Source organism: Bombyx mori, chromosome 15, assembly GCF_030269925.1.
Source record: "Bombyx mori chromosome 15, ASM3026992v2".
NCBI classification, from domain to species: domain Eukaryota; kingdom Metazoa; phylum Arthropoda; class Insecta; order Lepidoptera; family Bombycidae; genus Bombyx; species Bombyx mori.
The window spans coordinates 9,913,131-9,939,452 of NC_085121.1; the positions used below are offsets into that span (position 1 = coordinate 9,913,131).

Here is a 26,322-nt window from a genome sequence, read left to right on the forward strand (position 1 = left end):
GCGGCTTGGCTCTGCCCCTGGCATTGCTGAAGTCCATGGGCAACGGTAACCACTCACCATCAGGTGGGCCGTATGCTCGTCTGCCTACAAGGGCAATAAAAAAAAAAAATAAAAAAAAACATGAAGTGTATTTAAAAAAAAAGTTATATAAAAATAATTACGCTATTTCTATATTTGGCGTAGATATTTTTTTTTACATTTATTTATTACACATTTGTAAACATTATTTTTGCGCGTATTGTTTTTTTGCCTATTCAAATTCATGAAAACTTAAACCTCATTGCTCCATAATAACTATGGTAAGCTTAAGCCACTTTTGCACTGACGGCCTCATCTGTATATTAATACGTGAAGCAAAAACTTTGTATCCCTTTTGATGAAAATTGCGCGGACGGAGGAGTATGAAATTTTCCACACATAGAGAAGAAGAATATAGAGATATATAGAAATATAGAGAAGAAGTGCACAGTGCTAATATTTTTTTAAAATAATGCAAAAAAATACATTAAATCAATACAGAAAACATTACACACACCACATACCATGTATTTGACGCACACAGTCACACACGCATGCATACTATTTATTGTCAAACTTTTGTTCTTGACGTCTGTGGTCAAATTGAGAATTGATTAAATATTGTTTGTCTTTCTTAATATTTTTTTATAGTGTAGCCTTGGCGAAATTTGTGATTATAGTGTGTGTACAAACTTACAATTCCAATTAATTATAGTCGAATTTCGACTACTGTGGGACCTCTAGTTTATCCTAATACATATAAATATATAATAATTATGTGAAGGAAGCCCACAAAGACCCTATTGCATATCATCATACCTACTGCCTTTTGAAGCAACTCACCTCTCGACACTAGTCATTTGGTTCTCCAGTTCAGTGGACTGCCGCATGCCCCACTGGAACATGCCGGTCAGACCCATCGCCTGCGTTATGGCCAGGCCGACGTCCCCTCCGTACTTCTCATTGCCGAGCACGAGGAAGCTCATAGTGACCACCGCGATGTACACAACGCACACCAGGTCCAGCCAGAAACCGAACGCTCTTGAGCTCGCGATGAACATGTACCTGCAATTCGCGGTATAAGAACCAGATTAACGTATCTACAAAAAAAACCTTTTTTTTCTACCTTTTTTTTTGCTTAGATGGGTGGACGATCTCACAGCCCACCTGGTGTTAAGTGGTTACTGGAGCCCAATCTACTACGTAAATGCGCTACCCACCTTGAAACATAAGTTCTAAGGTCTCAGTATAGTTACCACGGCTGCCCCGCCCTTTAAACCGAAACGCATTACTGCTTCACGGCAGAAATAGGCAGGGTGGTGGTACCTACCCGCGCGGACTCACAAGAAGTCTTACCACCAGTACCTACGCCGAAAGTTCGGTTTTCGTCCCGCTTCGTCGGAAGAAAGTCTAACTTTTCCTCCCTGGGTACTGACAAGTGCGCATGCGCGTTAGTGTCTACGTCTGCTCTCACGCACCTAAAATTGTCCGCCATCGTTGTGCTCGGGTAATTTGCAATATTGTGTTTGGTGTAAAAGTGAAATAAACAAAAGGCAATAAAATTTAATAGTCAAGTATTAAACAAAAATGAATTCATCAGACAGTTCTTATTCAATTAGTAGTAGTTTATTTAATAATTAAAAAACAGTTAAATTTGTTTTTTTATGAGAATGTACTAATTTTTTTTCATGAAACGGTTCACCATATATATAGTATTTTATGAATTGCAAAAACGACGTAGCGGTATAGTTGATATTTAACAAATTCTAAAACAACTAAAAAGCTTAAGAATCACTTTCAATGGAACCAGAAAAACGTATTATGGGTACCGTTTAGTTAGTTCTAATTGTCTTCCTCAAAATTGAGAAAATGTAGATATGTTTATCTGACTCTTACACCGCGAATTTTAATGCTAATAACTCTTGTCTTCTATAAATAAATTCAAAGTATTAAAATCCCATCGCTTAACTGAAGAGATATAATGTTCGGTGCGCGGGTGGGTGGGGGGTGGGGTGTTTACAAAGCCAAACAATATTAACTACATAAAAACAGCTATCCAACAAAGTGCTGAAAAAACAGAATTCGAAATGACATGTTGTTAAAAGAACAAAGTGATTTTTTCCATATATCTTTCAGTAGAAATACACTCATAAGGTAATAGTGGACGAAGTGAACATACAGAGTGGAAACTCCGATGACGGCTTGTTCATTTTCGTTTTACCAAAACATATATTCCCGGACGTGTAATCATTTGGTAAGTTTATTATTATTACTAGAGGCACGCTCCGGCTTCGCTCGAATCTTAACAAAAATTTCAACAATATTTGACAACATTTTTGTTCTACAAAGTCGTAGTGCATTATTTTATTGTATCAACAATAGTTTTCACAGGGCACGCAATGTAAATAATATTTTAGGTAATTTTTTTACACCTTGAGTTACATTATTGGAGTTTTAGTAAGAATAACTTTTTTTTTTCAAAAAAGATTATTGCCTATGTCACTCGGGAATAGTGTAGCAGTTCCTAGCAGTGAAATAATTTTTCAAATCGGTTCAGTAGTTTCGGAGCCTATTCAATATAAACAAACAAACATTATAGATTACGGGTCCTTGTGAGTCGCATCACTCAGTGAGTTAAAAAGTTCCATTATCATTAGGCTCACCAAGCTGAGCTGTGCAGATCCTGATGATTGTCGAATTCCCTGATGAGAGCCTCTTGAGCGCCGAACGCTCTGATAGTGGTGATACCTTGCAACGAAGCGTTGAGGTGCGAGAACACGGGACTCCGAGCTGCCGTACAAAAGATTATTTACATTAATTATTTAGTTTTTAATGATTGTACTGATGAATAAACTCACGATCCACCTCGCGGGTTAAAGAGCTCACAGATATCAACAGTTAATGGCGCCACCCACTTTTGGACAGAGTTCTAAATCTCAGTTCTTTGGTACAACGGTTTTGCCCCACCCTTCAAACCGGAACGCATTACTGTGGCAAAAATGGACAAAGTAGTCGTAGGTGCGGACTTATAGGTAGCTCTACTCCCCCAATAAAAGCTTGTTTCGTTTTTTTTTTCAAATAGTTTGTGCCACATACAAACATACCAAAAGAGAAACTTTCCAATACTGGACAATAAAATTGATTGCAATCTCCCATTGTCGGTTGGTGTGTGGAAGCACAACGTGTAGCATTATGTTTGCTTGACATTGTTATTATTTAATTACACGATCAAAAGAGACGCATTCACTGAAAACAAACTCACAGCCTTGTTATGAAAAATCGATGTCAAATAATTTAAATGTAAATTTTGCAGGTTTAATGCATTCTTATATTATTAATATTATTTTTATTGCTTAGATAGGTGGACGAGCTGACGGCTCACCTGGTGTTAAGTGGTTATCAGAGCCCATAGACAACTAAAATGTAAATGCTTGCACACATCTTGAGATATGAGTTCTAAAGTCTCACTTTTAACCCTACAACGATTGCCTCACCCTTCAAACCGATACGCATTACTGCTTCACGGCAGAAATAGGCAGAGTGGTCGTACCTACCCGTACGAACTCACAAGACGTCCTACCACAAGTATTTTTTTTTATTCACTGGAATTCGTAATTTGTAATTTTGTTTTCAATAGCCAAAGCTGTGTACATTAAATACGGGTTTGCTGAGTGTATATACCATTTACATTGAAACCCAGATTAGATCTAGGTACTACTTGTACGATTTAGCTAATTTGTACTGTAATGATTGTAATTTGTTTTGTGCATCAATAAATTAAAAAAAATAACAAAATTTATTAACACTGTAGCATTTATAAAACTTTATGTGTATTTTTTTAATGTGTCAACTATAGGACGGTTTACCCTATACGGAAGTTGTTCTTCGCAATATGAAAATAGATTGGATGCGTTAAGGTCACTCACTCACACCCTCGAGGCGTTTGATGTTCCGCGACGTGGCCAGGTAGAATATGCGGAGCCCGTAGAAGATGACGCCGATCGCCACCGTCGGCACCAGAAGCCAGTAGTTCACTATCGCCACCACGACCACGATACCGATCAGCGACAGACCAATCTGAAAATTAACAATTTTATTAACATGTATTAAAAAATAACAATTTAACATTTAATTTAGATTAAAAAAAAATAATTAAAATAAGATTTAGTTTTTCGATGGCAATAAGCAAGTACTTTCGGTTTGAAGGGTGGGGCAGCCGCTGTAACTATACTGAAACCTTATAGCTCATATCACAAAGTGGGTGGCGGCATTTACGTTATAGATGTCTATGGGCTTCAGTAATCACTCAACACCAGGTGGGCTGTGAGCTCGTCCACCCATCTAAGCAATAAATAAATAAAAGACAAGATGTTGGTTCTAGTGGTGCTAGCTTTTACTGCTTCTTTTAACGCATTACTGCTTCACGGCAGATATAGGCAGGGTTATGGTAACTACCCGCGCGGACTCACAAGAGGTCCTACTACCACCAGTCTAGATTACTACCATAATACTGTAACCAGTTTTTACACGCGGGGAAGGTGTTATATATTAGAATGGAAACTTCGGATTGATTCTCGAGGTAACTAGAGACGTACGTAGTAGCGATGTCTTTGAGCTTCGAAAAGTACATCGCAAGTTTGGCAAATTGAAGTTGTGTAATCATTCATATGTTGAATTCGAATAAACACGTGACTTTTTGGCGGGAACGCGAGAAGTGATGTTGTGTGATTTGTTTTATCTTGTCTATTTAGTATTTCTTCAGGTTTAAATGTGTAATAACGGTGGTTTATTAACTATTTAATAACTGTGAAAGTGCACAAATGTGGGAAAATGAAACAAAGTCGCTGGAGGTAACTTCTCGAGATCCTCCAAAAAGTCCACTGAAAAATTTCAGTAAATGACCAACACCATTTTACTGAGATTATATTTCATCCCATATCATCTCATCTCATTTCGTTTCATTTCATCTCAATTGATTAATGTCTCAAATTAATCATCTTTATTTTATTTCACTCCTACTATCATTTTTCATAAAAATAAGAATATAAATTAAAATAAGACATGACTTAAAGGTCTTAGTTACCAGGACATAAAATCTCTTATAAAAAAAAAAGAATAAACACGTACTTGTAGGACATCAATAACGGCAGAGGGCAGCACTTCATCGACAGCGCCCATGTCCTTGGAGAAGCGGTTGAGGATCCGGCCCGAGGGGTTGACGTGGAAGAAGCGCATGGGGGCGCGGGTGATGGCCGCGAACATGTTGTTGTGCAGGCGGGTCGAGGCGCGCATCGCTATCCAGAAGAACATAAACGAACGCAGCAACGTGACCGCTACCAGAGCCGCTACGATACCTAGATAGATCACATTTATATAATTATAAACCAAATCCATACGTAAAATAATAAAAAATAATTCGACTTATTTGAATAATACGCTTTCTTGTCTGTGTGTTGCATAGAAAAAAAAAAACGAATGGGAATGGATATTGTAATATCTGTACACTTTCGATAGTCTACGTTCATGACCAAACGTCGTCGTTAGAAAAATGCACAATTCTTTTTTCATAAATAAAGTTATTGTTTTTGCGATCGATATCACGCGGTACCTCATTTTTTCTATTATTCATCCCCACTACACGAAATCTGTATGTTCATCCACTTTTAGGTAAATAAAGAAGAAAAAGGTAAAGGGAGGTATGGAAGATATTAATTCCTATACTTACAGATGGATAGAAAGCAATTTGTAAAATGAACTACCATTTGCCTGTAGTCGTTTGTAAAACTTACCAGTGTAAATATAAATGCAATCATAGCGAGACAGGCCGACGTCAGAGAAGATCGCATTATCGACTCTAGGGTCCGCGGCTTGTAAACTTCCCGTCTCATTTCGATCATCGAAAGTGCGCAACGTATGAGATGCGTAATTTTTCTCTTCTAACTTTACCCTGTCGGAAAATATTTCAACATAATGTTACCTATTAATTTCTAATTCTATTTTCAATCTTTTGTTTAGCTTTTTTTTCTGCCTTTTCAAGTAACCTTGATGGGTTATTCTAGATTCACCGAACTAGTAGGTGAGCTTACGGTGCTCAAACCTGACGTTGTTGCTAACCACTTACCACTGGATCGGAAACGCGACTCACTGAGAAGATCCGGTAAGAATCTCAGTGGGCTTTTGTTACGCATCACATTCTCGACAATATCGAAGAACAAAGACATTCGTCAAAGGGTAAACTAGTAGTAGTAGTGGTGTATACAAATTTGAGTTTTTTTTTTAATTATTATTATTATTAAATATTCCAAATGTGACCACCGTTTAGGCTTAAGCAGCGTCACCTTTATACCTCATTTAGACTTAGGCAGCGTCACCTTTATACCTCATATACTATAGTGTTTCTCTTGGTCTAAGAAACTGAAATTACCAGAAGCTGGTCCACCAATCGGAGGCAGAACCGAGTAGTTGCGCCAAGACGGCGACAAGCAGCATCAATGTGATCACGAATGCGTTACCGCAGGCTCGCAGGTAGGCGCCGTACACGCGCCCCGACACCGCGCCCGCAGACTTCATCTCCGCCTCCTCGCGGGTGCCTTCCGGGGGCGCCGTCGCCGTCAGGTTGTCCACCGAGCTCACCTGAAGACGTTCAAATTTTTTTTTTATTGCTTCGATGGGTGGTGTTAATTGGTTACTGGAACCCATAGACATCCACAACGTAAATGCGCCACCCACCTTGAGATATAAGTTCTAAGCTCTCAGTATAGTTACAACGGATGCCCCGCCCTTCAAACCGGAACGCATTACTGCTTCACGGCAGAAAATAGGCAAGGTGGTGGTACCTACCCGTGCGGACTCACAAGAGGTCCTACCACCAGTAACTATTGTCATATATACTATACTCACGGAATGAATACTCAGTTGTCGTTTCCTAAAGCTTCCGTGGAGAACCGAGTTATTATCCTCGGTGTCGGTGAGGACCGCGGCCTCGGTCGGTTTCTCTTCCTCGTGCTGATCCCGAGCCAACAATGTCGCAAAATCAAGACCAGACGCGCTCAAAGTATCGAAGTTACCGGCCGCCGCTATTGTGCCATTTTTCAATATTATTATCTGCAAAAAACACAGTAAGTTTTGTTTGAGATTTTTTTTACTATCTAGTAGGGGTGACACCCACGGGGAAGTAGGTGGTACTATTATACAGGGATTTTTGAAAGAGATTTCGCTTTTATTAGTTCTATTTCATAAACAATTGAATTTTAGAAATTTGCAGAAAAGAGATATTAGTTGAGACCGCTCCCTGCGGGTGACTGAGTACGATGTTATTCAAGCGAACGAAATTTTTTTTTTTTTATTGCCTTTGTAGGCAGACGAAAATATATATATATATATGTCGGAGACGGTCATTAGTTTGGTAACTAAAGGAAGCGCAGCACGATTCCCGAGAGATGGCAGCACGATAGCGGTATCGTCGGAACTCGGCTAACTTCGTGCTATGACAGAGAGACACTTACCAACCAGCCTTCTAGAAGAGCGGTACATGCATCCTAAGCACAGTCATTCGTTTTCGTTCGCTAACGTCAAGAGAAGACTTCTAAATTATTCTAAGACCACATATTCACCCTATTCGCCCCTACGATGTCTCACGATGGTGTTAATAATTGTGGCTTCTCCGACATATAAAAAAGGGTGCGTGTACTTATGTACGCGCGTTAGAAGTTAAACTTTATTTTTATTAAATTTATTTCTTTTTTTTATATATTAAATAATTAATAATAAATATTTAACGTTAATACTTTTAAATAATAATTTTGTCATTTATATTACTAAAAAATGAATGCTAATAACACTTTTTTTTACGATTGTACATGCGCGAAAGTTCACCTGCGGGTATATTCAGACTCGCCAAGTTACGTCGGTCGTATTGTAATGAGCGATTTAGTGGGCAACTTCATTCATGTTAATTTTGTGTCACGGTGCGCGCGCATCGTAAAATTTCACTCTCATTAATTTTTCATAAGGCGCCTAAAGAAGTATAACTTCAATAGTTTCACCTGATCGACGTCCCTGAGGAACTGCAGCTGATGCGTGACGAGTATCCGCGTTGAGTTCCGCAGGTAGCCGACCACGCACGACTCGAACAAGTGCCGACCGACGTGCGCGTCGACGGCGGACAGCGGGTCGTCCAGCAAGTATATGTCGGCGCGCTTGTACACCGCGCGAGCCAGAGATATACGGGCGCGTTGACCTGAAGATTAAATACGTTATTTATTTTTTGAAGTCAAAGTTCTTTAGACACGTTGAAAGTAAAATTTAACTCGAGTGACAGTGAGAAAAAAGACATAGCGTCAGAGGGAAAGGACAAAGCGAGCTAGGTTGTTTTCTACAGTTTCTCGTCCTATTATTTTCTTATTACTAATGGTAACCCTGCCTGTTTCTGCCGTGAAGCAGTAATACGTTTCGGTTTGAAGGGTGGGGCAGCCGTTGTAACTATACTAGACCTTATATCTCAAGGTGAGTGGCGCATTTACGTTGTAGATGTCTATGGGCTCCAGTAACACTTAACACCAGGTGGGCTGTGAGCTTGTCCACCCATCTAAGCAAGAAAAAAAAATCCTCTCTCTCTCTCTCTCTCTGGGTTTGTACATGCGTGTCCTTGTGTATACCTCTTGACTTCATAAAATGAAAAACATCACAGTATAAAATCGGAAAAAATAAAGAAAACCACAATACTACTAGAAGTTTCACTTCTTTCACGTGCACCAAGTTGCACGCGCACCAGTTTTTGTTTTTTTATTTTTGTTTTGTTTATAGTTACCTCCACTGAGACTGACGCCACGTTCGCCGACGACGGTCTTGTCTCCGTGCGGGAAAAGCGCGAAGTCGCGGTCGAGCGCGCACCGCCGCACCACCGTGTTGTACCGGGGACGATCCATCGGCTGACCGAACAATATATTCTGACGGACGCTCCCTTTAAAATAACACGTAACGTTCAAGCTTTTAGAACTGTATTACCGTATTTTAAAATAAAACGTCAATGTTATTCATGCGTTCTTATTTGGATGGCAGTATTAGGCAGTTATAGATTTTTTTAGGGATTTTATGACCTGGTAACTAAGACCTTTAGGTGATGTCTAATTTTAATTTATATTCTTACTTTTATTTTTATGAAAAATGATATGGAGTGAAATGAAATGAAGATGATTAATTTGAGACATTAATCAACTGGGATGAAATGAAATGAGATGATATAGGATGAAATATAATCTCAGTAACATGGTGGTCATTTCCTGAGATTTTTTCAGTGGACTTTTTGGAGGATCCCGAGAAGTTATGTCCAGCGGCTTTGTTTCATTTTCCCACATTCACAGATCTTAAGTTAATAAACCACCGTTATTACACATTTAAACTTGAAGAAACACTAAATAGACAAAATTAAGACAAATCACACAACTTCACTCCTCGCGTTCCCGCCAAAAAGTCCGGCAGTTAGAGATGCACAGAGTAGCAATCAACAGACTATAGATAATAACTGTATGAGGACGTCGATGGACCTTAATAATCGGTAGTAGAGCCGAAATCATCTATTTGGAAATGAAAAGAAACCTTACAACAGCACGGTGCTCCCCTCCACGGTGTTTTCCGAGCGCTATGACATGTCCTTCTTCAAACGAGGCTTGCGGAGAGTACTTAATGGTAGGCAGCGGCTTGGCTTTGCCCTTGGCATTGCTGACGTCCATGAGCGACGGTGACCACTTACCATCAGGTGGGCCGTATGCTCGTCTGCCTACAAAGCCAATTAAAAAAAAAGCAACATGTCTTTAATTTATCTATTGTTCCATTTTACACGGATAAATGAAAACATTAAATTTTGTAAGTTACCCGCAAAGAGCCAAGGCTCCTGGCTCGCGTAGGACACGGTTCCGCCGACGTGGACGCTTCCCGACGCGAGCGGCAACTCCCGTAGCAACACGTGCAACAGGGACGACTTGCCCGCTCCGACTGGGCCTATTACTGCTATTAACCTGAAATATAATTTACAATAAATGTATTGTATTTTCCCGTATCATAAATTCACTGGTGGTAGGAACTCTTGTGAGTCCGCACGGTAGGTACCCCCACCCCGCCTATTTCTGCCGTGAAGCAGTAATGCGTTCGGTTTGAAGAGTGGGGCAGCCGTTGTAACTATACTTGAGACCTTAGAACTTATATCTCAAGGTGGGTGGCGGATTTACGTTGTAGATGTCTATGGGCTCCGGTAACCACTTAGCACCAGGTGGGCTTTGAGCTCGTCCTATATCGTTGCGATATACCTGCTTGTTATATTTTGTTGTGCATAAAATTAAATCTTGGCGTTCAATGAATTAGGTCTGTGTCATAAAGTATAGTAATATAAATAACTAGCTGTACCCGTCCGTTCCACTGGGCATTTAAAATTAACATAATTATTATATTTCCCTGCCCCACAATGATTCTCATCATTAACGCCCCCGCAACTGGTGTAGGGAGTCCAACACTCATATAAATATTAGCCTATCTATTAAGTACATGTATTTTCTACATGGATACCAAGTTTCAAGTCAATCGGATGCATGGTTCAGTAGTTATAAACGGAACATTCGTAAAAATCACTGTAGATTTATATATTAGTATAGTTGTCGCATTTTTTATAGTCATTATATTATCTCATAATGATTTAGTTTTCTTGGTCACGGACGACTAAAGTTTTATTATTATTTTTATTTTTGCATTGACGGGTGGACGAATTCACAGCCCACCTGGTGTTATGTGGTATTGATACTGATACCAAATATAACGGGCCTTTAATTACAAAGATAGATGTCGCGTTTTAAGCGAAATGTGCTTAAACTAAATAGAATTGTACTCCTCGATATATATGTTACTTAGCTTACATACAATAGGTAGTTATGAACATCTGATAGGTAATTAGAAATAAGACCGTTAATACTCACTTCCCCGGTTTTATGGTGAGAGAAAGATCGGTGAGAGTGTTTTCCGGATGAGACTGTATCCATTTGGCGGTGGCGTGCTTGAGTCTCACGCCGCGGGAGTCCTCTTCGACGCGAGCCGATAGTTCTTGTTCGTCCTCTTCGCTCGCCTCTATGGGGGCTAAGTTCACGTTTCCTGGATTTAAAGAACGAATTGTTTTCTTATTATTATTATTTTCATTGCTTAGATGGGTGGACGAGCTCACAGCCCACCTGGTGTTAAGCGGTTACTGGAGCCCATAGACATCTACAACGTAAATGCCGCCTCCCACCTTGAGATATAAGTTCTAACGTCTCAGTACCTATAGTTACAAGGGCTGCCCTCGCCCTTCAAACCGAAATGCATTACTGCTTCGCGGCAGAAATAGACAGGGTGGTGATACGTACCCGTGCGGACTGACAAGAGGTCCTACCACCAGTATAATTGTTCTGACTATGTTATATTTACCTAAATTCTATGATTTTTTTAAAATATTTATTAATAAAAACCTTAGGAAATCTCTTCAACACAATAGACATAAGGTAAACAGATCTTTACTTCTGTGTTACAGAAATTCGGTCCGGTTACCGTCCTCGCCGAATACGTCGCTTGCGACGAAAGGCTCGACGAGTAAATTAACCCACAGACACAGCCCACTGAGTTTCTCGCAGTGGGTCGCGTTTCCGATCCGATGGTAGATTCTGCGAGGCACTACCCTTGCTAAGGCCAGTGTTAGCAACACTCCGGTTTGATCCCCGTGAGCTCAACTACACGTCAAGGAGAATCTGAAATTGCCTCTCAAGGCTATCCGCATAGGTAGGAAAAAAAAAACATAAATTTTTCATCTCTACCATACTCATGGCACATTTCCTATTAAATGGTTACCAAAGTCGACAGACATCAAGAACGTTTTGTTGAGACATGAGTTTTAAGTCACAGTTTTACAGTACAACGTCTGCCTTACCCTTCGAACCGAAACGCATCACTGCTTCACGGCAGAGATGGGCAGGGCGGTGGTACGCATCCTTGCGGGCTCACTAGACGCCCTTCCAAAAATAGTATTTTCAATTATTATTTACCAAGTATATAATCTAGAACGATCCATACCATTACCCTTGGCTTCTTTGGTTTCTGTGGAACTATCACCGGTGGCTGTCAATTTCGAATCATCCTTTTTCACATCCAACTCATCGCTGGCGGGCAACAGAGAATCCTTTGTCACCTCCTTGGGTTTCGTTGAGGTTTGTATCTCGGCCAGTCCGGGAACGGGTTTGTTTGTGTCTTCGTATAACATGAAGCTCTGAAGCCGTTTTATGGATATCAAAGCTTCAGCTACTTGAGCAATACCTTTAAAGAATAATGTAGCATTTATTTATAGGCTGACCTTCCAATTGTGCAGCAGCTTCCCCATTTTGTGGTGGAGAGAGAGAAAGAGAGAGAGAGAGAGAGAGAGAGAGAGAGAGAGAGAGAGAGAGAGAGAGAGAGAGAGAAAAGAGAGAGAGAGAGAATGAAATCAGAAAGAGATTAAGGATAACAGAGATTCTAAGCTTAGCATTTCTCAGAAACCAAATTCGTGGATTCCCCTACTCTATAGATGGTTCGTTTCACTTTTTCCATAGTCAATTATCGAAGAAAGTTTTATGGACATGTAGAGATAGCATCTTAAAACAAAAGATATTTCACAATTGCCTGAATCTCGCTAACGATATTTAATTTTGTAATATAAGCTTACACATACAGGCGTACCTTGTTTAACACGGTATTTGTAAAACACCGTTTCGATATTACGCGGTACAATAATTGAGAATTATTGTTTCTAATTTAACACGATTACAAAAAAACGAATATACAGGTTCGAAATTTGAATATTTTTTAATTGCGTTCAATAAGGAAAATCCCCAACTTTCTAAGCAATAAAAAAAAAGAATAACTTTATTTATTGTCACTAGGAAATCTCTCATTCTATTTTGAGAAGTGATAGTATGGGTTTATCTCTTTGTAAATGGAATTGATAAAAGTTATTGCTTGTTTTGTTTTGAACATTTTGAAAAGTAAAGGGAAAAAAAGTAAATAATAACTGTTTTTTTACAAAAAATTACTAAGGCAATATTTGAGAATTAAAGTTAAAGGTTAAAGGTAAAGTTTGTTAATGATTGACAAGAACCAAAAATTTAATTCATTCCACAAAAAAAAACTGGAATTTTATAATTGTATAATAAATTGCGGTGACAAGCCTACATCGATTACAAAATCATTAAATTTAAACGAGCCTACTATAAAAGCTATCATAAAATTTTAAACCTTAAGACACGATTTCGATATAACAGTACGCATTGGTTTTATTTATATTATTCTAAAGTTTCGTCTAACACAGTATCGATATAGTGCGTACGGTACGAATTAATCGTGATATACGAGGGACGCCTCTATACAAGTTCCTAAAAACATCATTTGGATCGAGCAATTTCACTCGTTCAATTAAAGGTCTTCCCTTTGTTGATATTCTATCAAAATTATAAAGTGAGCGCAGTCCAGTCCAGCCCAGTCTAAATCTTTAACCGCATTTTGTAACAACTCGATGCCTCCAATGAACACTACGCTAACTCCAAATTCGTAGATTTAAAGGAGGAGCGTTTAAACGAAAAAAATTGATACAATCTTTATTATTGCAGATATATTTATGGTTTTTTTGTGTAACTAGCTATATATGGTTTTTTTGTAGATCTACTCTTGCTTCGAACTCCATCAATAATGATTAGTTGTAATACTTTTAACACAGTGAAGCGATTTGCGTGAAAAACGAAAATTTCAAAATTTTGAGTTAGAATAGTGTTCATTGGAGGCATCGAACTGTTTCATTATTCAAATCGAAACACGTTGTTTGGTGACAGAAATAGGGAGGTGACCCGAGCATGTGAAATGTATTTCCTGACTAAAAAAAAACCATATATGTCAGTCAGAAGAAGAAGACATGGGTGGAGTGTGTGAATGACGATATGAGAGAGAGAGGAGTGAGTGTTGAGATGACGGCTGATAGAAGAGAATGGAAGAGAAAAATTAGCTGTGCCGACCCCACCTAGTGGGATAAGGTGGAGAAAAAGAAGATATAGGTCACTCACCTTGCGGAAAGAACACGGTCATGGACTGCCTCAATATACTGTAGAAGCTCGTTATAACGAACACTTGTTTGGCGGTGATCACATTGTTCACCAGCACGTACGCCAGTATCGAACAGAATAAGCAACTGCGCGTCGTGAACATTATGAACGAAGTGAGCACTCCTCGGATATAAGACGTCGCTCGGATTTGTTTTATTTCGTGTCTGAAATCAAAATAAGACTATTAACAGATTACGTATTAACTGTAACTTATATATATAGGTGACCTTTTCCCCTCTACCGTATTGTTAGTAGCTAAAGGGACAATGCGAACTGACTTTTTATTGCTTAGGTGAACGGACGAGTTCACGGCCCACCTGGTGTCAAGTAGTTACCGAAGCCCATAGACATCTACAACGTAAATGCGCCACCCACCTCGAGATATAAATTCTAAGGTCTCAGTATAGTTACAACGGCTGCCGCACTCTTCAAACCGAAACGCATTACTGTTTCACGGCAGAAATAGGCAGGGCGGTGATATCTGCGGACTCACAAGAGGTCCTTCCACCAGTAATAAGTAACCACCAGTAAGGCCTCGGACGAAATGGGTGACAGTGAATTAAAAGAATAAAAATTGAGCTATGCAGACATAAACATATAACATAAAAAAATTATGACGAAAAAATATCATCTATTATATTATTATTATTATACATAAGATAAACCAAAAAAAAACTAACATATATAGATACATACACAACACTTGGTACTGAACGGTATTTAATGTGGTGTTTGATTTTAAGATACCTACTCATAGTGGTAAATTTAAAAATAAATAAAAATAAAATACATCAGGATAGGTCGTGCGTACAAAATTTTCTTTGGGTAATTAGTAGTTACAGGGCGTCTTTCTGTTTGAATGAATGGTAGGAATGCATTACAATAAAATTGAGACTTCGACCTCATGACTCACGAGTGGGCGGCCGTATACACGTTGGAATGTCTATTGCCTGTAGTAACCTGACACCGCTTGGGCTGTGAGCTCGCCTGTCCATTTAGATAAATGATAATATTTAACTGTTGTGCTAAATACAAACTCCAGTTATTTCCCTTCACTTTCCCCATGCTTCCCCTTCACTTTTCTTTTATGTTTTAGTATCTTTAGTTTTAGTCTCATGATTTAAAAAAAAAAATATTTGCATAATTTTGCTAATAAATCATAAGGGAAAATCTATAAAACAAAATTGTTGAAAACCTTACGATCATTGGTCGAACGCTAGTTTAAGCATTACAATCAACGGTTACCGCGTGCAGTGTGGTTATCTCGGAAATACACGCGTGTGTAATATTAAATACTCTGTAAACATAACGGATCGCCAGTGACGTCATCTTCTGTCGGAGGCGTTTTTACATTAAATAACGTGGGTACGGTATTAGTCGCCGATTAGTTGACGGTGGCATCGCATGTATTATGAATAATGTAATATAGCAGGAAGTATAGTCTGCGGTTCATCTGGTGTTAAGTGGTTACTGGAGCCAATAAACATCAAAAACGCGAATACTGTCACCTACCATGAGAAATGTCTTTTAAGACTCAGTTTTGTAGTACGACGGCTGCTCCATCCTTTTTTCTCTACCTTTTTTTTTATGGCTTAGATGGATGGACGACCTCACAGCCCACCTGGTGTTCAGTGGTTACTGGAGCCCATATGCATCTACGACGTAAATGCGCCACCCACTTTGAGATATCAGTTCTAGGATCTCAGTATAGTTACAACGGCTGCCCCGCCCTTCAAACCGAAACGCATTACTGCTTCACGGCAGAAATAGGCAGGGTGGTGGTACCTACCCGCGCGGACTCACAAGAGGTCCTACCACCTCTTGTGTTCCCGGTTTACCTTACCTGCGTAACGTTACCGGCGTACCTTAGGTAGGCGCGGACGGGTAGGTGAGCTCACGGGCTCAACTTGAGAGAGTTTACTAACACTAGCCCTAACAAGAGCAGTGCTTCGCAGAATCTACCACCGGATCGGAATCGCGACCCACTGAGAAGATCCGGCGAGAAACTCAGCGGGCTGTCTCTATGGGTTAGTTCGGACGGTGACCTTCACACTTAACGCATCACTGCTTCACGCCACAAATAGGCAGGGCCGTGATACTTATCTATGCGCACACAGACGCCCTACCAGCAACAAACTTTAGAAGCAGGCCTGCTCGATCCAGGCTTTGGATCTTCAAAAATCATACTACATTTTCTAAACTAAACAATCATAACTACATGCATTACACAACTATATAAGTGACCATAGTTATCTTATTGATTTGTTTATATATGATGATAGCGCGCTGTCCGTGATCGCAGACAGTTACAACTTTAATTAAGAGTCGTTCGATACTATAAATATATCAGATGCTGTTATACAAGAAATCGATAATCAAACTTCTGCGATGTTCAGTTTTGTTTAATTCGTCACAACATTCCAGTCTATTATTTCCGCATAGAAACCATGCAATGCAATTGAGAATTCGACATTGTAATCTAGAAATGAACAGCGGTATTCATATCGAGGGGTGAAGGGTTGTTTGGCTTAACCGACGATTTACTTTTTTTTTCCTACGTAAGCTGATAGCCTTGTGAGGCTATATCAGCGGAACCTTAACTAGTAGGTGAGCTCACGGGGCTCAAACCAGACGACGTTGCTAACACGAACCCTAACAAGAGCCGTGCTTCGCAGAATCTACCACCGGATCCAAAACGCGACCCACTGAGAAGATCCGGCGAGAAACTCAGTGGGCTGTGTCTGAGGGTTAATTTTCTCGTAGAGCCCTTCGTCACAAGCGACGGGTTCGACGAGAACGATGACCGGTGCTTGAGGTACCTAAAAGCACCGTTAGTGGATCGGGAAGATCCGAAATGACGTGTTTGGGGCGACGTCGACTGCTTTCCATTCTGTCCGCAGGATCGGGTAAGACATTTTACTTAATACGCGACATTTATCTTTATAATCAAAGGTTCGTTTTATTTGTTATTAGTATCAACAATTCGAAGCTAAACTTCATTTAACATTTAATGAATTGATTAAACAGTAAATAGCCCTCCTGTAAAGTTGCAAAAATGTCGCTTAATCCAAATAACCTTTCCCCTCGATAATATGTTTACCCATTATCATATCAAACACATACATGCATGCTAAATTCGAATTCATAATTCATCACTATAGAAAACAATTGATGTGGCATTTGAAAATATAATTTATGTTAACTCACTTCCTAGCTTTGGCGACGAGGTCAGCGAAAGGTTTCTCCCAAGTGTACATCTTGATGACTTGAATACCGGATAGAATTTCATTCATAAGTCGGACACGTTCGTCGGTCCTTAATGCCGTTTTTAGTCTCAAAACCGAAGTCTTCTTTCCCAAGTAAGCTGTAGATGTGGAAAAGTAAAGTCTAGTTTAATTACAAACTAAAAAAAAACAACAACAACAAACAAAGTAGGTACCGCGAGTTCAATAATCTGAACAAGAAAATATCTCATCGCTTAAGCCGAGTGCAGATAGTTCAAAGTGCAGCGATTTTGTTATTCACATTCACACACGTTCTAACCTTATCATTAAACGTGCATTGATAACTATCGGCGCTTTGCTTGTGTAAATCGATGCCTCTAATGAACATTACTCTAACTAAAAATTTTGAAATTTTCGTTTTTCACGCAAATCGCTTCACTATTTTAAAAGTATTACAAATTCATTATTAATGGGGTTCGAAGCAAGAGTAAATCAGCTAGCTACACAAGAAAAAACCATAAAATCTTTATTATTGCAGATATATTTATCAACTTTTTTCGTTTAAACTCTCCTCCTACGAATTTGGAGTTAGAGGAGTGTTCATTGGAGGCATCGAAATTGTCAAAATGTTTTTTATCATAATGTTACTTAGTTGAGAATATAGAACCGGACGCCTCATAATTTTCAAAATTAACACACATACTACACAGAACTCGAGGGGAGATAATTCATTACGTGTGACGTCATATGTGGTGCGTCTTGTGTTGTAGTATGGCTACCGTCACAAATTGTTGAACGAAAATCTCAAATGAAACTACCATTACGTGTCGAGTTCATTAGTATAACGAGAAGACACCGAAAGTAGATTAAAACTAATAGTATTTAAATCGCAGTTTCAAAGGTCGCAATAGATATCTGAGCGTAAACGGACAGTCAATTATTTATCTACGTATAAAACATTGACACCGCAAATTTTTTCAATAAACAAAGTCACTTATTATGCTATTTTTTTTCTATACATTGATAAGTGTTGAATGACAAAGTACAAACAACTTCAGGAATATACATAATAAATATATGTTAAATCAAAAATGTTTTATGGCACTATTTACCAAGCTCGGTGTATTACAAAGTATTGTTTTTTAAAAAAATACAAAATTCATTATTACAATATTCATTCATAACTACTTTACTTTTATATTATAGTTTTTTACCATCACCTTTTTTTCATTATATGGTCACATTATATTATTTCCTACGTCGTCTATGACCATGTAAGTTGTAAAGTTTTCGAAATATAATCACAATTTAAAAAAAAACGCGAGATTAAACAGTAAAAATTGTTTTTTTAATTATGAAGAACGCGAAAACTAAAGTAAATAATCAATCGAATTTTTTTATTTTATATTAGACTTCGGTACTGCTCATTAGTGTATCGAAGGTCTTCGATTGTTAGTGATTTCTAAATTAATTTTCTTTTGCGTTAGTAAACTTGTTGGATAAGTATGGGCTTTTTAGGACGTATAAAATGTTTTATTAATCAAGATCGAGGCGAAGAGCTAGTCCTAAAGGTTAAAGTACTAGTGTCTCGTATATTTTCGATGACATTTAACTTCATAGAAAATGACATGTCATCCTTATTCATATGAGGTTTGTGAAACTCAGCGGTAGGTTGGCAGCGCTCCTTGGATTGACGATGGTCACGAGCAACGGTAACCATTGACTATCAGATGGGCCGAATGCTCATCTGCCTACCGAGGCAATGAAATAAAGATACAAACGAAACAAAAAACGCCTATTTTTTTATTATTGCCCTTGTAGCCAGACGAGCATACGGCCCACCTGATGGTGACTGGTTACCGTCGCCCATGGACTTCAGCAATGCCCGCGGCAGAGTCAAGCCGCTCTCTACCGCAAAGATCCTGTTTACAAAGATTTCAAAAAGAATAGGCCTACGTCAAGCTGTGGACGTCTGTGGAATGAAATAAATAATAGGAATATTATAATACTTTTCCAATTAATAGATTTTAAGTAATCCTATTATGTTTGTTGACTAACCTTGCAGCGGTATGAATGCCAGCATGAAAGCTACTCCGACCACCGCGGCCCAGTTGATCTCCAGCCACATAAAGTATGTGATGATCACGGTGACCAGCGGCCCGATCCATAGATAGTGGATGAATATCACCGCGACGTCGAAACGATTCACATCGTTCGACAACAGGTTGACGACTTGACCGATTGTCGTCTCGCCGAGAGCGGTCTTGGATAATCGCAGAGACTGGTTTTTGAAACAATAATATTTTATTAATGAATCTGCTTGTTTTTTTTTTTTATTTCACCATAAAAATGCTATCTATAAATACAGCCGGCAAAAACAAAATATAAACCCGTTCAGAAAGAATTTATAAGTCTTCATTTCATGCTAGACAAAGTGCGTCCTACTTCGAACAATGACGTCGCTGTTCTGTTGCAACGACTCTATACTTAAGATTTGTAAGAAAGAGACAGAGCATTCTATGAATCCTAACACAAACACTTTAAGCATCTCAGAACTTTTAGAACCTTTTTTATTTATAAATACCTATAGAATTTCTAATTATGTTATTCATTGAGCAATGTTTTAATTAACACTACGCCAACCCGCTAAATTATCCGGTAATGTTATAAGAAGCAATTATAAGTACGCGCCAGGACGTATAAAAAGTGTAAGTACTTTCGTTTCACAACTGAGAATTTAGTCTTTGGCTTCAATATCGGAATCATGATCTGAGTTGCCTTTATGCCTGAGATATTTAACAAAAAAAAATCACAGTTTTTGTGATTTTATTGGTTTGAATCATTGATTGATTGAATTTTTAAAACTCATTAATAAAATTTGTAGCAATCGCATTTTTATGTTCATTTTTACGTCGTATTTGGGAATTCGATATACCTGCCTTATATTAAATTCCCAATTACGTCATTGTGCGAACCTTTTTTGTTGACTTAAAACAAATGATGAGATCCGTTTACTGTGTGCAGTCTAGTGGAAGTTTGAAGGTTAACACATCTTACCATACGGCAAGACGCGAAACATTTTGCATTTACCTTATATAATAATATATTATACGTTATCTTTCAACGGAAGTGGCCCATGTAACTAGAGGCACGTACTGCCTGAGCGATTTATTATAAATTTTTATTGCATTCTATTTTATATTTATGTTCCTAACATTATTATTTTTTTGAAATACACGATTGATGACTATAAAGTTATATGATTAATTGATAGTAAAATTGTTTTGTATGTGATATATATAATATATGCATCTATGTTTAAGTTTTCCTTATATCCTAAACGGATGTAAATGGACCAAGAAATACTATTTATTAGATATTGCGCTAATGTTCCTTTGTCGTGCAATTTAAATGAGAATTTATTTATTTTTAGTATCTTGAATGCTAAAAGTGACAAATAAAACTAGATATACTAATTAGAACCACTTTTACGGTTTAATGTCTTGTTTTTTATTGTCCTTATATTGTTTTCGAAGTTTTAAATACTGTGTTTTTGTGTTTTTATCGACGAGTCGCGGAAACCGAAGATAATTCTAGAAATACTATAAATATACAACAAATAAAATAAGAATAAAAAAATTCTACAGCTTGTTTAACACGATTTCAGAGGTAGTCCTGTCATATACACACAATCTATAATCGTTACTGGTAATAGGACCTCTTGTGACTCCGGGCGGGTAGGCACAACCGCCCTGCCTATTTCTGCCGTGAAGCAGTAACGCGTTTCGGTCTGAAGGATAGGGCAGCCGTTGTAACTATACTGAGACCTTACAACTTATATCTCAAGGTGGGTGGCGCATTTACGTTGTAGATGTCTATGGGCTCCAGTAACCACTTAACACCAGGTGGGCTGTGAGCTCGTCCACCCATCTAAGCAATAAAAAAAAAATATAGCACTGAATACTAATTTTGAAAATCGTCAGCTAACTCATTCCAGAATCGATACGTTCGAATGAGGAAAATAGTGGTGATCAGGGAGTAGCCAAGTGCAGAATACAGACATATTATTTCAGCTATCCGGTCGTGAGAATGACACAATTGAATTTGTCATTTAAATAGTATTTTCCATTTTATGTTTACCACAGCATTTCTGTATTAAGCTGACTGTAATATTCACGATGCGTTATCTAATAGAACTGTGCTTTAATAAACTCAATAACAATGAGAGATGATAACAATTAGTCTAACCTAATTACTATACATTATTAACACCATTATACAGATTTTAAACAAGTATAATCGAAATAATATGTACTAAATTTCTAACAATTTACTTTAACAATTAGTTCTAAATGAGTGTAACCGTTTCTGTAAACACAGAAGTATTGTTAATAGATTTTTCTTTAGTTTTTTTTTTTTGTACCTATTACAAAGTTTATTTTTCAAAGTACAATTTGAAAATGGCATCGAAATTAATTTTACAATGATCTGATTAGTATTTTAAATAAAGGTTTATATAAAATAAATAGCACTGTTTCACTTGCCTACATATGCGGAATGATAGCGGAATACCATTGACTTATGTCTATTTATCTTGATCACTATCTCTCTGCCGAAAGATCTAAAATCTTACTTCTTTCTGAACAGATTTATACGTTTCAATCTATTTAAAATTTTTGTGAAGTCAACTATTTGATGACTTCGACAACTTTACAGCTACATCTTTCAGTAAAAGACACGTTCTAGGTCTATTGTTAGAACGGTAGCCGAAGCCTGTAGATGAAACATGAATGCTTCTGCGCGCATTGAGGCATGAGCCTGAAGTCATAATTGTTTCAATAAAACAGCTGCCCTACTTCGTACTGGACGCGTGATTAATTCGCGGTAGGAATTGCCGCCGGGAATCGACTACCATATTGGTGTTTTGTACAGAAACTCTCATAATTACCTTTCTGTAGATGAGCGAGCAGCAAGCGACCCTGAACTTCATTCCCATGTGTAATATGGCCATCATATATGGATGCATGACGAATACATTAAGAGCTGAGCATACTACGACTGCCGCAGCGCAGAGATATGCGTCCGAGGGCGTCATTTTACTGTCGGGGCTGTAATATTCCACCAGCCAACCAAGAAATATTGGCTGAGCTATCCTGTTAATGATAAAATGTGTTTTTCAGGCATAAGTTGTGTTAATATAAATAAATATAACATAAAAATATTTAAATACATAATTAAGCTTTCTATTGGCAACCATCTCTGAATTGTAAGTTTCCACTTGAAATAGTAATATGATAAGCCTAGCCAACTTGTTTCGCCGGTTCTTTTCAAGACTATGTCTATTTTCGGAACCTGTTGTTTTATATATATGTATATATCAACATACTAACGGAATGTTATAATGATAATATTTATCTTGAAATAAATAATCTCCAATTTTCTGAGAACTACGCGACTGATACGAGATATATATATATATATATATATAATCTACTTTAATATAAAAGGAAAATCAACAAAGCCTTTTACCACGGGCGGAGAAGGCAATATTTGTACCGACTATAAACCTCAACGCGAATTTCTTCTTAATAATACCAACATACAATTATCTCTCACTCTCAGATCGTCAATTATATTTATATCGTTTTCCTTACAGTCCGAATAAGATTATGCCGCTAAAAAATTCACAAATGATGGTACGTTGTTGTCGTAAACACAGTTATGGCATGACGATACCGATGACGACACCACAATACAATTAGTCGCTCACTTTAACTACGTACGTATGTACCCGTACTTGTGTCAACAATTCAAACAACTCATCGTTTAGTCTTTCACATAACACAATATCACACACAACACAGACTGACACACGAATCTATTACAGGTGATTTAAAATATTATCGAAATTATACTATGACCGTTCAGATCGGATCTTCATTGTCTCTTACAAAATTTAATATAAAAGAATAATAATTGAACCATTTTTTTTTGTATTCGTATACATGTGTGTGCTTACAACACAGGACTCAACGCCACATGAAATCAGTCAATCTCATAATAGATAGAATGATCTCACGTGGTAACGTGGATTACCATGTGAGATCATTTTTTCTTGAAAAGTGGAAAAAAAACTGTTTCCAATTTTTTATATAGATGATAATACTTAAAAAGCTCGTGTATGTACTCAAGAGTTTTTGTATATTATTCCAATTCTAATTCGAGTTGTTTTTGTTTTACCTTGGGCAAGTTTCATTAGAAACGTAACTGTAAACAAAAAACAGGCAGAACAAGTGGTAAGTGCTAATGATATAACACAATATTACTAAGGAATGACGTTTCATAATTTGTTTTGGACCTATTGCGCGCATTGTATATACGACATTATACGACGATTTAAAAAAAAAACAAATGGTGCACGCTGCTTGGACGATCTCGAAGAAATGCGATGGATTGCAGTTGTTAAGTGTCTTCACGTTACATTACTTCAATGCACTCTGAATTTAATTTACGAAATTAAATCCAGAATTAATTCATTTTTTTTTATTTTTTTTATTGCTTAGATGTGTGGACGAGCTCACAGCCCACCTGGTGTTAAGTGGTTACTGGAGCCCATAGACATCTACAACGTAAATGCGTCACACACCTTGAGAATAGTTCTAAGGTCTCATTATAGTTACAACGGCTGCCCCACCCGTCAAACCGAAACGCATTACTGCTTCACGGCAGAAATAGGCGGGGCGGTGGTACCTACCAGTGCGGACTCACAAGAGGTCCTACCACCAGTAAATTCATGGAAGCAAATTACATGATTGTACTATTATGAGGGCTGTTTCTTTAATTAAGCGAGTACGCATATTAATAACACCGATTGCTTCCTTACCCTTACTCAATATTATCATTTTTGAACGTTATTTTGGAAATGCAGATAAAATGAGAGTTAGGACTTCGAACACATGATTCACAGTTGACTGCATTATTTACTTAACACCAGTTAAGACTGTCACTTCGTCTGCTTATCTTCTAATCTATACATATAAATAAAATTGGTGTGTCTGTTTGTAATATTGAAATAGCCGCTTTTTACTACATGCATATGAATATACCTAGTCAGGTCATAAATTCTGTCACATGTTTAATGTAAAATAATTGAAACAAGTTTATTCATTATGTCAACCATTCATATACCAAAAGGAACTTAACAAAACATAGATTCTTATGACACTAAAGTTTATTCAAAATGACCTCCGTGATTTTGAATACAGGCCTTCAATCTGCGCGGTCAGTCGTCTATCGCAGCACGAACGAGGTCCATGTCAATATCGGCGGCTGCCTTAATCAAGGATGTCTTGAGTGACTCCAAATTGGGATGAGGCTTTGAGCACGCCCTTTTCACCAAGTGTTGCCATATCTTGTAATCTAACGGATTCAAATCTGGACTGGAGGAGGGCCAGTCTTCGTGCCGGATGAAGTCGATTACCGCGCCGCCAGCCAGTCTTGTGTGCTCTTCGCTCTATGAGCTGGCGCCGAATCTTGTTGGAATACCCAGTGCCTGATATTGAACATGGTATGAGAAACAGGTTCCACAAGGTTCGTCAGGACTGTATTTTAATACACAACTGCATTCGTTTTTACACCTTTCTCACAAAAATGTACCTCTGTTAAGCCCCAATAAGAAACTCCCAACCATACCATGAGCGAGGATGGAAAATGACCTCGTTGGATACGCGGAATACGGTTGCTCGCTTCTTCACTACTGTGTGCGTACACCTTATCATTTTGTTTGTTGTAGCTCTCTTCTACGGTAAAAATTTTTTCACCCGAAAAAAGAATTTCCCGATATTTTTTTCCCGCGTACCGCTTCAACAAAGCGCGGCATCTCTTCAGTCTCAGATCCATTAGACGAGCATTTAAACGATGTCCTGTTTTTCTTCGATATGCCCGAAGCCCTAAGTCTTCATTTAACACCCTTTTCACCGTGGTTCTGCTTAACCCCATCTGAAGGGCCAACAGTTTCTGCTTGCGTTTGGGATTTCTTTGAATTCGCGCCTTCACAGCTTTTATCACTGCTGGAGTCCTAACAGACCGAGGGCGACCACTTCTTGACCTGTCATCTACACTAGAGTCTTCATTGTATCGTTTGATGGTACGATAAACGAATCTTTTGGTTATATTCAAATTTTTCAGTATGTTAAAAATTTGAATTGGCGCGTAACCGCAACGATGCAACGCAATAACTGCAACACGGTTGGTCTTCTTTAAGCGTCCACTCTATATTTAAAAATGAGTAAAATTCTAAAAGTATACATTTTTATTTTCATGAACAATTCTAAATTCGATTTAATAAACTTTTTTGTGGCCAGCATTCTAAAAGAAAAGTTTTTACTGTGTGACAATACTTATGACCTGACTAGGTATATACGGTACATACACCAAAATAACATTTATTACAATTTTTGTCTGCCTGTCTGTCTGTCTGTTTGTTCCGGCTAATCTCTGGAACGGCTGGACCAATTTTAACGGGACTTTCACTGACAGGTAGCTGATGATATAAGGTGTAACTTAGGCTACTTTTTTTAGACTAGATTCGTCCCGCGGCGTCATCCGCGGTACGACAATAACCGCGGGTAGCATCGCGGGACTCAGCTATCAATAATAAAATTTAATGTTTCCGAAGCGAAACGAGGGTGGGTCGCTAGTACATAATAAAAATAACAGTTTGTTCCATTGACTTGCCGACTTTTAGGTTATCGTTATTATGTAAGCTTATATTGATGCAGGTGTTTTTCGTGTACGTTGAGTTGGTAAATAGTAAGAAAAAGACAAAACTACAAAAGGATTTGTGTGATAACAACAAAATTACAATATTAAACAATTTTTATTCTATGAGCTGCGGTCGCAACACTGCACTAATATTATGAGTGTGAAGGTGTCTTTGTTTG

The 26,322-nt window shown here is 38.1% G+C and overlaps 1 protein-coding gene across 7 annotated transcripts in view; it reads right to left on the bottom strand.

Annotated features, from left to right (window-relative positions):
- The window catches only part of LOC101736234 (ATP-binding cassette sub-family C member 4), a 63,270-nt gene that overhangs the window by 7,727 nt on the left and 29,221 nt on the right, over positions 1-26,322 (bottom strand). For all 7 annotated transcript variants that reach the window (XM_038016007.2, XM_062672593.1, XM_062672594.1 and 4 more), the window contains 16 exons: positions 22,329-22,533; positions 19,439-19,661; positions 17,364-17,520; positions 14,118-14,320; positions 12,106-12,345; positions 10,983-11,154; positions 9,892-10,034; positions 8,828-8,980; positions 8,064-8,257; positions 6,919-7,122; positions 6,443-6,651; positions 5,808-5,965; positions 5,146-5,372; positions 3,945-4,095; positions 2,682-2,808; positions 862-1,083 (listed from right to left, as the gene is read on the bottom strand). In XM_038016007.2, the coding sequence (XP_037871935.1) occupies positions 862-1,083; positions 2,682-2,808; positions 3,945-4,095; positions 5,146-5,372; positions 5,808-5,965; positions 6,443-6,651; positions 6,919-7,122; positions 8,064-8,257; positions 8,828-8,980; positions 9,892-10,034; positions 10,983-11,154; positions 12,106-12,345; positions 14,118-14,320; positions 17,364-17,520; positions 19,439-19,661; positions 22,329-22,533 (2,988 nt within the window). The remainder of the gene's footprint in view (positions 1-861; positions 1,084-2,681; positions 2,809-3,944; positions 4,096-5,145; positions 5,373-5,807; positions 5,966-6,442; positions 6,652-6,918; positions 7,123-8,063; positions 8,258-8,827; positions 8,981-9,891; positions 10,035-10,982; positions 11,155-12,105; positions 12,346-14,117; positions 14,321-17,363; positions 17,521-19,438; positions 19,662-22,328; positions 22,534-26,322) is intronic.